The sequence below is a fragment of the Panthera tigris genome, chromosome C1, assembly GCF_018350195.1.
Source record: "Panthera tigris isolate Pti1 chromosome C1, P.tigris_Pti1_mat1.1, whole genome shotgun sequence".
Lineage (NCBI taxonomy): Eukaryota > Metazoa > Chordata > Mammalia > Carnivora > Felidae > Panthera > Panthera tigris.
In genome coordinates this window covers 70443875-70460349 of record NC_056667.1, presented here as the reverse complement: position 1 = coordinate 70460349, position 16475 = coordinate 70443875, and the positions used below count along the sequence as shown (strand labels likewise).

The window sequence follows — 16475 nt, the reverse complement described above, 5'->3', positions numbered from 1 at the left end:
TCACAACCCTGAGATCAAGACCTGAGCTGAGATCAACGGTCGGACGCTCAACTGATGGAGCCACCCAGGCACCCCAGGATCTTATATTTTTAGTTTCTCTTTTAATCCTATTTTGTTGGAATTATTTATACTCAGATACTTTATGTGAGAATAAAACATATTTTTCAAATCTCTTCATACATTCAAGCATGCAATTTAGCTAGCTAGTATTCAATAGGCCTTTCTTTAGCTTATCTTTGCTTCTGACGGGAAGACAAACTTAGCTTTTTCTCTGCTTTTCATTGAACTAGTGCCATCATGTCCCATGAATTTTGGTGGTATTAAGACATCATATATATATTACCCTATATTGCATCATTTTCATTTATTGTCTCTTGGAATATAAGTAAAGAGCATAGCCTTAGAGTTCAGATAGACCTTCTATAATGTTGGGTAAGTTACTGAAGCTTTGTAGACCTCAGTTTCCTTGTCAGTAAAATGGGGATAATGATTCCTACTATGTAGCATTGTTATAAAGATCAAATAAGAAGATGTGGGTTGACTGTTTACTACATAGTAAATGCTTAATAAGTGTTGGCTTTAATTATTGTGATTTCTTTTGTTAAATTGCAATTTTCTTGAAATTGAGAACTATATTTCAAATTTTCTTAAGCAGTTAGTTCTTACCACGAGTTTATTGCTGTTTATTTATATAATAGTCATATTTAGGGATAAGAACTCCCAAAATGAAACACACTAGAATTAAGATTGTTAGATTTGATTATGGCTTCTTTATTGACCCCAATTTGGTGGGTTGTTTTACTTCTTTCTCCTAATCTGACTTAACAATTTTTTTTAAAAAAATATTACTCATTTCTAAACTTCCTCTTGTCTTTTCTAACTTGGGAGGGAGATTCATATTCCAATTCCACCAGTATTTTTAAGTGTCAACCCCACCAGGCTTTGTGCTAGGTGCTTAAACATATCTACACATTGTTTCATAGATGAAAAAACCAAGGCTTAGAGAGTTCAAGTGAATATCCTAAGATCATATGATTAGTAAGGAGCAACTGCAAGAAAAATAAATAAGACTTAACCATAAACCAGTGAGAGAACTCTAAGAGGAATATGACTGAGTAGCATGAGGTACAGAGAGAGATTTTTTTTCTTCAACAAGGGGTGAGTAGAAGAGTCAGAGAAGTCTTTGGGAGGGAGATGAAGTTAATCTAGGAGATGTTCAGTCAATCCATGAACAGTCAAGAAGATTTTTTTCTTCTGTTTCTTCAATTCTCACTTGGCTATGTATAATGATTTATGCTTATGGCATATAATTGCCAAGTAGATAAATTTTCACTAAATGGAAGATAAAATGGCGACCACGGTAGAAAAGCATTTTATTTGATGATTTGTGACTATAAGTATACTCACAGGCTTTTAGTATATAAAGAATGGATCTAATGGAAGAAGACCCATTGTCAGTGCTGAAAATAATGGTACATATGTCCTTTCACCAAGTTTAGTTACAGTTCTCATAGTACAAAACCAATCCTTGAAATGCATGGTAAATATGCTGATTCTGGGTACAAATGAATCCTCCATTTCTGAAGGCTTGGTATGGGCTCCGATTTAAGTCTCCAATGCAGGTCCAGTGATTTTTGGTCTTCTTTTGGGAAACACACCATTTGGCATGATCCTGGTAAGAACTGAAATAAGAGTGTCCAGATATCTTAATTGCTTTGACATTGTAGACATGGTAAGGAAGGGAGCAGTTTGAAGGAAGCTCTTGGCTCTTTCGCTGCCAGGTTTCTGTTAGCAAATGCGTCTTCAACCGTTGAGCCATCCAGGCTGCAAAGATGTCTAGGGTTTACAGGGAGAAAGATAGTGAGGTTAGTATTTATACTTAGATAAGTCCCTGAAAATATCCTCAGCAATGGAAATCATCATTCACCCCTGATATATGGATGTCACGAGCACAATAATAACAACATAATTGAGATAGTGGATGGGAGAACATTTTGTTAGTGCTAAAGTGTTATGCAAATAAAAGTTCTTATCACTAAGGTGATATTGGCGTTTAAAAATGTTTTCTGTTCCACACAACAAGAGAGCAATATATGCTTTTGTCTTGAAAAGATCTTTAGACAGAATGAAGCTAGAGAAGTAACCAGGGGCCAGCTTCAAGGGCTCTTTGCATATCATGCCAAAATGTTTGGATTTTCCTGAAATCAAGGAGAGAATTAAAAAAAAAATTAATGTTTATTTATTTTTGAGAGAGAGACAGAGTGTGAGCAGAGGAGCGGCAGAGAGAGAGGGAGACACAGAATCCGAAGCAGGCTCCAGGCTCCGAGCCATCAGCACACAGCCCAATGTGGGGCTCCAACCCATGAATCATGAGATCGTGACCTGAGCCGAAGTCAGATGCTCAACAGACTGAACCACCCAAGCGCCCCTCAATGGGAGAATTTTTAGAGAAATGTTAGTGGAAAACTGATAACAGAAGCTGATTTTTGATCATAAATATCAGTTGGGAGGCAACGTGCAGGATGAATTGAGAAAGGTGTATTAGATTGGAGATAGGGAAAACACAGGGTTGTCACAATAATTGTGACAATAAACACAGGCATGGACTAAGGCAGTGGCATAAAGTTTGGAGAGGAAAAGATAAATGTGAGTGTTACTAAGGACCTAGAACTGATTGAATTTGATGAGTTGCTAGAGCAGTAAAGAAAAAGGAGGGATCTAGAGTCCTCAGTTGACTCTGCAGAATATAAGAAAAAGAATAGATTTGTGGGCAATAATGATGAGTTTGGCACGTTGAATTTGGCATGGCTATACCACCCCCAGGCAGCAATGTCCCACCCACTATTGAATACTGCTGGCTCTGTCAGTCCAGAGGTCTTGAGAATCGCCTGAAAGCTTATTGGAATTGCATAGAATGAGTATATAGAATGAGATAAGGAAGAGTGGAAGACCACATGGCAACCCAGTCACCTAAGGAGTAGGCAGAGGAGGAGGACCTAGTTAAAGAGACTTAAGAGAAGTGGGAAGAAGACCAAGAGACTGCACACTCCCAAAAATCAGGGAGGGAGAGTGTTTCAGGAAGAAAAGGGTTTTAACAGTGCCAAATTCTGCAGAGGCTATTTCTGTCCTGTTGATTTTTGGATCTCTAGTGCCTAATACAGGGCTTGGCAAGTGGTAAGCATTCAGTAAATTTTATCTAGTATAAAAGGAAGGAAGGTAGCAAGAAAGGAGGGAAGACAGTGAGGTCAACTAAGAGGGTCACTGGTGACTGGGGAGAGATTGGAGTGTCTACAGACAGAGATGCAAAGACTACAGTGAAGGAGCATTGAGCAAGTGAAAGCCCATGAAGAGTCTTTAAAATTATTTTTTAATGTTTATTTATTTTTGAGAGAGAGAGAGAGAGAGAAAAAGAGAGACAGAGCATGAGTGGGGGAGGGGCAGAGAGAGGGAGACATGAGATCTGACGCAGGTTCCAGGCTCTGAGCCTTCAGCACAGAGCTTGACTCAGGGCTCAAACCCGTGAACCACAAGATCATGACCTGAGCTGAACTCGGATGCTTAACCCACTGAGCCAGCCAGGTGCCCCCTGAAGAGACTTTTAGAAAGAAATTTGGAAGAAAAGAAAAAAACAGAGATATAGGGGATCTAGAATTGAGGGAAGATTTTTAGGAATATTTGTGTGCTAAGGGGACCGAGCTTATAGAGTGGGAAAATTGAAGTAGAAGAGGGAGAAGAGATCTAGTGTTTGAATCAAAGTATTCTGAGACTGGGATAGGTTCCAAGGCACAAGAGGTGCACTGCTTCTGTTGGGATAAAAGGAAACTCGTGAAAAGGAATAAAAACAGGTAAGATTGTTGAGGTGTGTGTGTGTGTGTGTGGTCTTTTTAGTCACTGAAAAAAATGTTTTTAAATTTATGTTTAGAGAGAGAGGGATCAGGGGAGGGGCAGAGAGAGAGAAGGAGAGAGAGAATCCCAAGCAGGTTTTACACTGTCAGCATGGAACCCAATGCGGGGCTTGAACTCACAAACTGTGAGATCATGACTTGAGCCAAAACCAAGAGTTGGAGGCTTAACTGACTGAGCCACCCAGGCGCCCCAGTCATGTTTAAAAGATGTTTATTTATTTTGAGAGAGAGAGAGAGAGTACTAGAGCGAGCCGGGGAGAGGCAAAAAGAGAAGGAGAGAGAGAATCCCAAGCAGGCTCTACACTATCAGTGCAGAGCTCGATAGGTACAAGGTTCATAGGATCCGTGAGATCATGACCTGAGCTGAAATCAAGAGTTGGATGCTCAACCAACTGAGGTGCCCCAGTGCCCCTTTTTAGTCATTTTTAAAAATACATGTATAACTGGCACACAATGTTACATTAGTTTCAGGTACAGAACATGGTGATTCGACACCTCCGTATGTCATGCTATGCTGACCACAAGTGGAGACACCATCTGGTCACCATACAGCACAATTACAATACCACTGACTATGTTCCCTCTGCTGTACCTTTCATCCCATGACTTATTCATTCCACAAACTGGAAGCCTGTACCTCCCACTCCTTTTTGCCCATTTTGCCCATTCCCTCCATCCCCTCCCCTCTGGCAGCCACCAGTATGTTCTGTGTATTTACGGGTCTGTTTCTGCTTCCGTTTGTGTGTTCATTTGTTTTGTTTTTAAGATTCCACATATGAGTGAAATCTATGGTTTTATCTTCCTCTGTCTGACTTATTTCCCTTAGCATAGTACCCCCTAGGTCCTTCCATGTTGTCACAAACGGTAAAGTCTCATTCTTTTTATGGCTGAGTAATATTCCATTGTGTATACACACCACATCTTCTTTATCCATTCATCTATTGATGAACACTTGGGTTGCCTCCATATCTTAGCTTCTGTAAATAATGTTGCGATAAACATAGGTCTGCATATATCTTTCCGAATTAGTGTTTTTGTTTTCTTCGGGAAAAGGCCCAGTAATGGAATTATGGGATCACATGATATTCCTATTTTTAATTTTTTGAGGAACCCCCATACTTTTTTGGGTGGAGTGTGTTCTTGAGGTGGTTTCTCTCTGGTGATCTCTGTTCTCTCTATGAAGGAAAAAGAGAGGCTGAGAATGAGGAGGCAGCGTAATATAAAGGACTTGAGAGTAAAAGAGTCTTAAAATAGCTGCTTAGGGAATGGAAAAAAGAAGGAGACAACTGTGGTCCCGTGCCCAACAGAGGCTGGGGACTGCAAATTTTCACTGACTCCTGGCTTGGATGGTTGTGAGATATTTCCCTGGTTGGATCAGCAATTGTGCTATTCAAGCAGAGCAGGCGAATGTTTGGACTAATTTGACTTCCCTTTTCCCTTTCCTTCCTTTTTCCTCCCTTCTCTTCTACTTCTCCATCCCCAAATAATCAGAATAGTTCTGCTATACAATCCAAAGTGAGTCCAACAGCAGAGTCATATATTGTTTGATCATGGTCTTTCATACCATCAAGAAAAGAACCAGACTTTGCAAAATGGAGGAATTTTTGGCCCCGGGCTGACTGAAGTGCAGTGAGGTGCCGGTCAGGGATCTCTGATGAGCTGGATCTGGAGCACAGCTGGGGCATATGAACGAGCTCCTGGTGAAAGATGGCTGGGATGGAACAGCTATAAATGTTTGGGTTACAGACCAAGAGCTGAGAATCTGAATGGAGAAACAAAGAAAAATTGAGAATTAGGATACAGATGGAAATACTTGTTGATACTATAGATCTTGTGTGAATTAAAAAACACAAAAACAAAAACAAAAGTATTTCTTTTTTAAGCCAATAGCCTTCAAATCACTTTTGGTTAAAAAGTATTTTTGGCCATTCCAGCTTGGGATCTTAAAGGAAGATCATCTGACTTGGAGCTGTCAGGTTGGTGGCCTACAGGCAACATGTAGTCAGCACATTTATTTACTTCATTATATTTTGAGAGAGAGAGAGAGAGAGAGAGAGAGTGCACATGCACCCGTGTGTGAGCGGGAGAGGGGTGGGGGGAGGAGGGAGAGATTCCCAAGCAGGCTCCACACTGTCAGGGCAGAGCCTGATGTGGGGCTTGATCCCACAAATCGTGAGACTCTTGATCCAAATCAAGAGTCAGAAGCTCAACTGACTGAGCCACCCAGGTGCCCCCACAATTATTTTTTTTAAATAAGATTGAGATCATATTCTCTTCCCAACTCTCTCACATCCTCCCACCCTAGATTTCTAGTTTCTCTTGAAAAGTATGGATATCTGTAACCATTAGGTCTGCTTTTCTGCAGAGCCACATTGCAGAGCTGAGACTTTTGAGGGGAGAGTCAACATCCCTGTTTGTCTCTGTCCCCACTGCCCATGCAGCGTTGCTTGCCTGTTTCACCCATTTTTGTTACCTGCCAGGCCACGCTAGACATTTGAAAATACCACCCCTGATCAATTTCAAAGACTTCTTTGGTGGATCAGGAAACAAAGGTCTAGTAAGTGAATCTCCTCAAGGTCTCACCATGGCAACGCCCATGTTAGAATCTAATAGAATCTAGGTAACAGAGTGTTAATGAATAGAGAAACGGATGAAGTAATAAATTTATTCATACATTTCCAAATCCCTTCTTTAACACTGCTATCTCTCTCTCTTTCTTTTTTTTTAACATACTCTAATGTTACCTATTGCTTCAAACTGGTTGTACTTAAAAGTTATGCAGATGCCAGATTGTCCATGTCTCCTCCCTGTGGGTGGATAATCATAGCCTTCTTCAGGAGCTGGAGGAAATCTGGGGATAGAATGAATCAGCCAAAATCCCTGCACTCGGTTCCACAGCAGTAAACCTACCAAAGATACAATTAATAAAGGTAAATTAGAAAAATAAAGCTCCTTTTAAAGATAGGGTTCAAAGCTGTAACATTTAAGCCCATTTGTACTTCAGGCTAATATTTTACTCTGTTAATAATCACAAAGATCATGCTTGCTTTTCAAAATTTCAAAACTAACTTGGGCACACATCACATTGCCCCATTACTGATAATAAGCCACCACAAAAGAGAGCCAGGACAGCCACCCTGTGAAGAGTTAAGAGGAATTTCGTGTTGAAACCTCAAGGAGAATTTGTTTTGGTGGAATGCAAATTCGCTAAATTGGAATTTGACCTTGTTAAACTACACAGTCACCTGGTAAGCTTCACATAATGAGTTATCTTTACCGCTAAGCAGCTAAGCTGTTTTCAAAAGCCAGCTGAAAAAGAATTGAAAGAGAAAGTATCAAATGAAGAAATGTACTTGCGATAGTTCATTGTAAGACACTGATGGTCACTTATGTGTAGAAGAGTAATCAACTCCACAAGCCCAAAAACAGAGACAGAGAGAATGAAAGAGAAGCCATGCCAAAATGACCCAGTTAATTGTGTTTAGTGAAAATTTCTAGAGCAAAATGACATGAAAACGGAAAGGAAGAAAACAGAAAGATTTTCATTTTGTGTCATGGCAAAATGAATCCTACCCAACAGGCATCAGTGACTATTTCTGTGTTTATAAATACATCGGGATAGTTCTGGTAAACTGACTAGACTTTCCAGTTTGCATATGACCATGCAAATATGCAATTATTCATGTTTACCTTATTGTTAGAGTGGAAACCACATGCTTGCCAGTTATTTCTTTTGCAAAAAACACACTTGAAGAAAGCACGCTATTGGTCTCTCATTCCCTGTGTCCAGGTGGAAAATGTCCAATGTTCTGTTGCCAAACAGAGCTGGATGACCTTCAGGGGCCCTCTTCTGCCCAGATGAATGTACTGTTGGCCTGAAATCCTAACCTCCTGGTACCAGTGCCACCGGATGTCAGGGCACCTGTTGCCAAAGAGAACTCCTGCACTTGACATGGGGTCCCGTTCCCTTTGTGGTCTTTTTCCCAAGACCTTTCAGCAACGAACAGGGTGGGGGTTGTTAGAGGAGAGGTTGGAGAATGTGGTGTATTACCAAAATTGCTGTGTTCCAAGCAAATAGGACCATCAGGAGGGCAACTTGGCTAAATAAAAAGCTTTCATTACTCATGATATTTGACAGCCATTACAAATTAAGTTCTTAATCGGAGGTGGCAAAAGTGGCAGCCTACTGGCCAAATCTATCCTGCAGATACATATTATTATTCTCAGAGAATATTTTTAAAACTTTGCATTCATTGCCAACATTTAAAAATTGGGGAGATTTTCCACAAATGCTAATTTTCAACATCTCCTGAAAAATCGCATCCCTCCAAAGCAACCTGAGTACTACCTGTACCTTTTCACCAAGCATGCACCCTCCAGTTCTTCAGTTCCCTGCTAGTTTAGTCCACCTGGCTTGCTGACATCCACTTGCCTGCTTCTGAAGCCATTTGAGTTTGGGACCTTCTTTTTTTTTTTTTTTTTTTTTCTTTTTTAAGTTTATTTATTCATTCTGAGAGAGAGAAAGAGTAACTCCTCCTGTCAGTGAGGAGCCTGATGTGGGGCTGGAACTCACGAACTGTGAGATCGTGACCTGAGCCGAAGTCGGCCGCTTAACCGACTGAGCCACCCAGGCGCCCCTCATAAATATGTTTTAAAATACATATTATAGGAAAAGTGAGTAGAAAGGATTAATGCGATTATCTAATGGGTATTAAAATTACAGATTTTTTTTTTTTGCTTACTGGCATTTTGAATTTTTAAGTAATACATATACATAGTTTATAGAAAAATGCCAAAAATTACTATAATAAAATTCTTAAAATATATTAACTATATATAACAAAAATTACCAAAATATAAAAAATATATTTAAAAGTACTTTCCTTTTTTTTTTTTTTTATTAAAAGTACTTTCAAAAACGTTTACTTCAAAAGGAACTATACACTAAAAAGAGTGAATTTTACTCTATGGAAATTATACCTCAATGAACTTAACTGAAATGTGTACACACACACACACACACACACACACACACACATGCGCGCGTGCACACACACAAACACTATATAGATTGGCTGGTATTCCCAGTAGAATTCTGGGATTTCTGCTATAGAGCATATATTTTTATGTTAAGAAATAAAGTAGAATTTGTGAAAAGGAGATTTCCAAGTGAAATTATATAATTATAACCTGTGATATAGAAATCAAGAATTTTGATAGCTCAGAATAAACCATTAAAAAGGAAAGCTATTTTTTCAGTGTGGAAAAAAAAAGAATATTCAAGATAGAATATTTAAGAGAATGTTGATTTCCAGTAGAAAAGACAAACCAAGAGCCTTTGTCATACCTTTAGTGTGTCCATACTTTCTGCTGTAATTCACAGATGTAGGGACTCCATCATTGTATATTAGATAGGCTGTGTTGTTATTCTGCAGGAGCACATTAGGGTTATAATGATGTAAATCTTACGCTCATAAATGCTCGCAACATTTCTACCAGCTACCCAGTCTGCAATACAGAGCTTTCATTAATACACATGAGAAATCATCCGTTATCCTAATAGACAGCTTCCCCATCAGACTGAATTCTGTGACAGGCAAGGGAGGGAACAGAAAGTCCATTCTTAACTGTGCATGGTTTCATCCTATGTGACAGGGGCCCTGTGCATCATGATGTGCATGTGAAGGTACTATTCCTATTTCTCTTGGCTGTTTTGGACCTGCGTTTCTCATTTGGCAACCACTGTATAATAAAGGAGTACTTAAATATTTGTTGAGGAACAAATATTTGTGTAGGAACAATCGGCCTAGGATTACACCTGGGTTTTTTTCCATTGATATAGGCACCATGGCAGAACTGGCTGTCAGGGTCTGCTTTCCTCTGCCTACGTTGTGCTTCACAGCTTGGTCATAGTTTTGTGTTTAATCAGGATTCCTCATTCTCTGCTCCCACTACCTCCCTGCAGGGGAGGATTTCCCTTCAATTCATTTCTTAGTGTCACTTCACCTTTCTTGCTTGATATTTCCCTGCTTAGAAAAAGTAGTGAAATTGAATGTGTGATATTGGATTGCCTCTGGTAAGGCAAAATATGAGTAAATTTTCTAAACAGTTGGCCAAATCTCTGAGTAAAAATGAAGCTATTATTTTGATGGTATCTCTTTTGTCATGTTTTGGAAGCTTGCTTGTATTTATTCTGTGTGGTTCCTTTTCGTTTGTGTCACGATGCAGTGATTTTTACTGAAGCCAATAATATTGATATTAACAAAAATCTCAGGGACATAATTAAAAGCAAGAAAGGAAAACTCATCTCCTTAAAAAAGGCTCTTCTTTTTGTCTCAGGAAAAAAAAAAGCCAGTAATTGAGTTGTTTACAACTGCTTAATTATTTGAGGTAATCTAAAACCTTTTTTTTTTTTAAAATGCACCGTATAGTCCGTGTAGCATTCTCAGCTATTATATTTAGAAATATCCAGGAAAAGAAGCTGTTTTCTTAGCCTCATTTTCACAACTGACTATAGCTATTGTTGGCATTCATATTCTCTGCTGGAAGACCCTGACAGTTGTTCAATGAGCTGGCGTTGAATGTGGTCATGAGGCCATTGTGTGCCTTTGGCGTGCAATGCGAAGGGGCTTTGGGAAGAATCTTTGAGGAGCTTTATTCGTATAATAGACAAAGTGTATTATTCTAACCAGGAGTATAACAGCTAGCTAAGGTTAAATGGGAGGCAGCCCTAGTGAAGAAAGGCTCTCTGATAAAGGGGAAAGACCATGGACTTAAGGATAGGTAGGCCTAGGCATGTCCTTCTGGACAGCTTTGTTTCTAGAACACATAAGCTGGGTACTATTTTGACTACTGGATGTTGAACAAGACTAGTACAATCTCTGCCCCTAGTCTAGCAGGGAATATAGACAGGCAGGCACAGGCAACTACAATATAGTTTGATAAGCATTACTACGAAGGTGTATGGAAGGTTCTTATTGACAAAGGCAAAAGAAGGGAAACAATTCTAAATGTAACCCACGTATTGGCCTAGGTCATCTTGACATTTGAGATTTAAAGCCAGTTGCTGTGATCTTGCATTCTGCTTTCTGATAGAATCCCAGACCAGGAGGTGGGGGAGCTATGTTCTCACTGTCACTTCTGGCACACAGACCCAGCTTCCAAAGAACACCCGATCTCACTTAGGTGTCCCCACTATTGTTGTTCCTCTTCTTTTGGCTCTATGCCAGTCAGACATGGAAATCAGCCCCTTCCCTGTCATTTTCTTCCCAGAATCCCTCACTGAAGGCCTTATGTGTGATCAGATTTCACTGAAGGTACAAAACATGGAATGGTTTTACATCACCACCTGGCCTTGCCTCTAGTCTCTCTCTGGGTTTCTTATGCTTTTTAAATCCTAGCTTTCATCCACTCTTTTTTATTTTGCAGAGCATTTTAGCTCTCTTGCCCTCCTAGGCTCTGGGGCCACTTTTGTGCCTCCAAAGATCATTATTATATTCCGCCAAAGTAAGAACCATCTGTCCCAACTAAGGTAAAAGACAGAGGCTCTACAATGTTGCTCTTTCCTTTCTCTCCCCGGTGGGGAAGGGAACAACAGAAGTGTTTATTTTCTCACTAATGGGTTGTGCTCCCAGCCTCCATCCCCAAACTTGGAAAACAGAAGCAGCTGCAGGCAGTTTGGACTTTACATAATAATCTATTAATTGAAAGCAGGGTTGCTGCTGGGTTTAAATAATTTTTAAAAGCACCTACAACAGGGCTTGGTCCATCACATGTACTCAAACACTTTTAAAATACATTTTTACTTTGTAATTTGGCTCTGAAGGCTGGTCTTCGTGGCAGACGAATAAAAACATGAGTATTAGTGCACACAGTGACAGCTCTCTGCACATTTTGAGTAAATACTCAGATATGCATGTGTCGCAGCGCTGGGATCTAACACATTATTGTTGGAAATCAATTAATTGACATATGTAAAGGCCTAGCATACCGTAAGTGCTGAGTCATTTTACACATTTACCTCTCTCTCAGTGATTGTTAGGAAGGCATATATGCGTGTAACTGAATATTATTGTATGATTTTCCTTGTCACCCCTGGTTGGGAAGCAGTATCTTGCCACTGAACGGCAGATGGTGCCTGGATCATTGGGAGACTGCCCACATTGAGCCAGCAGGCCTACTTACCTATGCCTCTTTGGCTGGTTAGCGCATTGCCTGATCAAGTCCAGATAGCAGGTTTAATCTCCACTCAGGCAAGTGAGTTCTAGGGCATCGAACTACAGCCCTAGCTCTCAACCTCCTACTTGGAAAATGATAAATGAAAAGGAAGACCAGGTAGAACCCTTCGTTTTGGCCCCCCAGCACTCATCACCACCATGGCATAAGTAACCCATACTTCGTGGTGTATTAATTGCTGATCTGTATTGCATTATAATGGGAGAGGGCTTCTTGCTATTTCTATTAGAGGTCTAAGACAGCAAGTACGGAGTGAATTGGCAGAGTTTGGCAGCCAGAAGGCTTCCATACGTAGGTAGTTCACACCTTACCCGGTGATGCTATGGGATATAGTGCTGAATGTGCCCATAATCTGGCATCGCTGTAGAGTCTGATGACATATTCCTGAAGGTCTAAGATTGATTCGGATTGTGTGCTAGCTTACTTCAAGTTGCTAGGATTAGGGGTTAGGTAGGTTCGAAGTCAGAATCTTTTGGAAGCTGTAGATTCTGTTTATGCATTTTATGTGATTCAGATGAATGATAAACTGTAACATACCTCAGAGGCATATGCTTCATATAGCTGTTGTAATGTCCTTCCCAACACACTGTTGGTGGTATTCATTAGTTGCTTACTCCTCCTCCAGCTCCTGGTTGTAGAGTCTAGGTATAGGTACTCTAACCCCGTCTGTCTGCTTTCCTTGTCTTGCCTTTTAGGTAACTTATAAAAGGCAAACCTAACAAAGGAAATAATTATGAATTACTAACACTTAATGACAGCTTCTCTGGTGACAGCCACTGTATTAAGCGTCTAACTATATCATTTTACTTATGTTCCCTAAGTCTAACGAAAGGGATTTGCTCAGGATTTCTGTCTCTTTTCTCGCCCTTATTTTTCTCCTTCCCAGAAAGGAATGAGACTCTGACTGGACGTGTCCTAAGACATCAACTGGCCTGGTGGGTGGGGTCCCTGTTGTGGAAGCCCATGTAGGTTGACAGTGGCTCTCTTTTGTTTCCACAGGCCATATGGCTGCACTGGGGAGAGAATGAAGCCCAGGCCTGGACTGGAAAGGCCTTGGATGTGTTTTTCTCTTCTGCCCCAAGTGCTTGGCACGCTCATCTCTTCGCAGTTGGCTGGCTGGGTCCGAGATTTGGGTTTGGCTTTCAGAGTAGACAGAGGCTCCCTTGAGTCTCTGGCCTAGGCCACGTTCTTTAGCTCAGTTTTTCAGACCGTTCTCCATTGAGGATTCAGGGCCAAGACCAGCTCATTAAGCAAGCATTTTGTTGTCCTTACTGTTATCTCCTTGTATATCTTCTTTGGGTATCTCACAGGGAGGGGAGGCGGTTGGGCCCGTATGGCAGGTAGGCACTCTTGGATCATGTAACCCCGGGGCTTCTCAAATGTGCTCTAGTCACATTTCAGGCCAGATCATTCTTTGTTGTGGGGGCTGTCCTGTGCATTGCAGCATCCCTGGCCTCTACCTATCAGATGACAGTAGTCCTCCTCAGCTATGCCAATCAAAACCGTTTCCAGACAATGTTGAAAGTCCCCAGAGGGCAAAATCACCCGGGTCTTGCCAAATACCTCTAATAGCAAAAATCCCACAATGAACCATCAAATACCCACAAGGAGGCAAACATTCTAATGCATTCACTATGACCACACGGTGACATCTTACACTGCCTGTGAACACTTCATGTTATTCACTTGGTTCTAGTCACTCTTATGCTTCCATTTATTTACACGAGCTCTTTCCTGCCCTGTGCATGCGTTCTTACTCTCAGAACAGGGTCCTCACATGTGGCAGCAAACATAAAATTATTCTTTGGTGCCGACCTGATGTTGCTCTGCCCTTTTACTCTCACAGTGAGTTGTAGCAGCTCGAGACTGTGCCTCCCCGTCTGCTCAGCTCAACATTCTCTCTGACGGGTATTGCTGAGTAATGTGTCCATTCATTTGCAGCAAAAACAATGTTATGTATTGATCGCAATTTGGTCGCTCACCAGTGAAGGGTTTGAGAACCATCAGGGTCACGGCATATCAGTTGAAGACTAGTGCTTTTAAACATTTTTCTTGAGTAACCGTTTCCAGTTATATTCTGAAGTTTTCTCAATCTGTTTGTAGCCCACACCTCCATGCTGAGGTCCAGATAAGCCTAAATGCAGAGATATCCCAGAGACTTCCAACTCCATATTTTTGAAACCAAGTTTATAATATTTCGCTCCAACTCTGCTCTTCTCCTGCAGACGGGGCACACATCCACGCAGTCAGAGAAGCCAGCAATCTGAAAGTCTTTCTTAACTTCTCCCTCTCTCCTACGACCCTCAGCCCATCTGTTACTGAGTTTTCTAAGAATGTTCCTTCCTCTCTATTTCTACTACTGCGTCTTTAAACGTTAAACTGATGAGGTCCACACATCATCTCATCTGTAATGCTGCAAAAGTCCTGGTGAGTCCATGACTCTAGACTGGTCTCCATGCAGTTGGCCTTCACCGTACCACCAGTGAGCTTGCTAAAATACAAATCTGACTACGTCACATCCCTGCTGGAAGGTCTTCGGTAGCTCCCTTTGACAGTCAAATTCAGACGCTGCAGCCCAACACACAAAGCCCTTCATGACCTGGCCCTCACCGCTCACTGAGCTTACCTCCTGCCATCTCCCACCATTCTCCTGAAGCACCAGCAACACTGTTCTTGAACCTTCTCCACTGCTTTTTGCCTCTGTACCTCCCCATTGCTCCCTCATTGGCTTGAGATGCCCTTGCATCTGCCTTGTTTTTCTAACCAGCTCACGGGGTGCCTGGGTAGCTCAGTCGGTTAACCATCCGACTTAGGCTCAGATCGTGATCTCACCGTTTGTGAGTTTGAGCCCCACATTGGGCCCTCTGCTGTCAGCGCAGAGCCTTCTTGGGATCCTCTGTCCCTCTCCCTCTGCTCCTCCCCTGCTTGCTGTCTCTCTCTCTCAAAAATAAATAAACATTAAAAAAAATCTAACCAGCTCATAATTGTTCTTAAAACTTAGCTCAAAACTAGTTTGGGGGCTGATGCTTCCTAGAGGCCCCATCTATACCCTCACCACATAATTGAGCTCCTTGAGGGCAAGTGCTATGTTTCATTCATATTTGTATTTTCAAACCTCAGCACAGGGCCTGGCATGAGCTCAGTAACTGCTGAGAGACTGAGTGTCTCTGTGTTCTCAAGCCTGAAGTTTACACAAAGCTTGATGCCAATCATAATGCTCAACCTAAACACCCTAATTAAAGAGTGAAAAAGCGATCAAAGCGTTAGAAGAATCCATAACCATAATGCAATGCTGTGTTGAGTCTCTTCCACAGCGTGAAGGAGGCCAAGGACCTACCACCCACTCCTGTGCTCCTGTGCTGCCCTAATAAACAAGGTTAACCAAACACTGCTGTGTTCGATCAAGCCCTCTTTCTCATTCTCAGAAGGAGAGGCACAAGGTCCCGTGTCAGAAAAAAAGCAATCTGCCTTCTCTCCTTTGCAAATCTCTGAAAGGATGTTGGAAGGGTCCCGTTAGGGAAGGCGCAATGCAATGAAAGGAACCTGCCAACTGACCCCCCACATCTGGGGCCACCGGCCTTGGCCCGCTGGGAGAAGTGAATCAGGTCCACCAGGCACTGCTTGGCAGCTTTCTCAGGTGGAAGTTCCTTCACTCAGGACCTCTCTGGATATTTGGTCCATGTATGTACTTTAATTTCCCTTCTTTTTAGAAGGGAGAGGGAGGGGGAAGACTCCTTGTGGAACTTTACAGTGAGCCAGTTTGCCTCCCATACTCTGGCTTTCTATTTGCATGCACAAATCCTTCCATTTCATTTACCTACCAATCCACGGCTTTGCCTTCTTCATTTCTGCACGATATTGTTGTCGCCTCCAGGACCCCAAAGAGGGCAAAGAAGAGCAAAGGAAGGGCTGTTCTTAGAAGTCTGGCTGTCATTTTTTTTTTTTTTTTTTTTTTATCTGCCACCTATATTCCACACCACAGCAGGAAACTTGCCCCCGGACGAGGAGTCTGAGTTTCAGGTCTCACTCAGGCTGTGCTGGCTCTGATGTTTTGTTTCCGTTTGCCTCTGCTGTTCGGGCATTTTCAGAATGGGGCGAACCTCATGTAATTGTGTGATTCTGTCACAACATGCCAGCGTGACTCCGGATGCCTTTGTGCTGACTAGTTTGCAAAGTCATCAAAAGTCCCAGAGAGGAAAATGGGATATACAGTTAACTCTTCTGAGGGAACATCATGTACTACGAAGTTCGGTGGGCAGGGAAACTCCATGTTGATAAGTAGAGGTTGAATTAAATGTATTTCACGTTTTCCCCTCACGATTAGCCTCTCTGTGA

General features: G+C 41.6%; 1 protein-coding gene across 3 annotated transcripts; it reads right to left on the bottom strand.

Annotated features, from left to right (window-relative positions):
- Nucleotides 1-1356: 1356 nt before the first annotated feature.
- On the bottom strand, nucleotides 1357-16099 carry DNASE2B (deoxyribonuclease 2 beta). 3 transcript variants are annotated; one of them, XM_007079185.3, is made up of 6 exons: nucleotides 15962-16099; nucleotides 12678-12855; nucleotides 9253-9334; nucleotides 6650-6811; nucleotides 5470-5667; nucleotides 1357-1836 (listed from the first exon to the last, which is right to left on the bottom strand). In XM_007079185.3, exons 1-6 carry the CDS (start codon nucleotides 16072-16074, stop codon nucleotides 1496-1498), a joined length of 1074 nt encoding a protein of 357 aa, XP_007079247.1. In that variant the 5' UTR covers nucleotides 16075-16099; the 3' UTR covers nucleotides 1357-1495. The 3 variants fall into 3 exon arrangements, with proteins under 3 accessions (XP_007079247.1, XP_042853614.1, XP_007079248.1); XM_042997680.1 differs by lacking the exon at nucleotides 15962-16099 and having other exon boundaries at nucleotides 6677-6811; nucleotides 12678-12816; XM_007079186.3 differs by lacking the exons at nucleotides 6650-6811; nucleotides 9253-9334; nucleotides 12678-12855; nucleotides 15962-16099 and adding an exon at nucleotides 6379-6506.
- Between the last annotated feature and the right edge of the window lie 376 nt (nucleotides 16100-16475).

Excerpts from the sequence above, each read along its gene's own strand:
- DNASE2B (XM_007079185.3), bottom strand. The coding sequence starts at position 16,074 with ATGACAGCCAGACTTCTAAGAACAGCCCTTCCTTTGCTCTTCTTTGCC. Across the intron at positions 12,856-15,961 it reads GAAGGCAAAGCCGTGGATTG|GTTTGCCTTTTATAAGTTAC; the intron begins GTAGGTAAATGA and ends TTCCTTTGTTAG. Across the intron at positions 5,668-6,649 it reads CAACCAGTTTGAAGCAATAG|ATTCTCAGCTCTTGGTCTGT; the intron begins GTAACATTAGAG and ends TTCTCCATTCAG.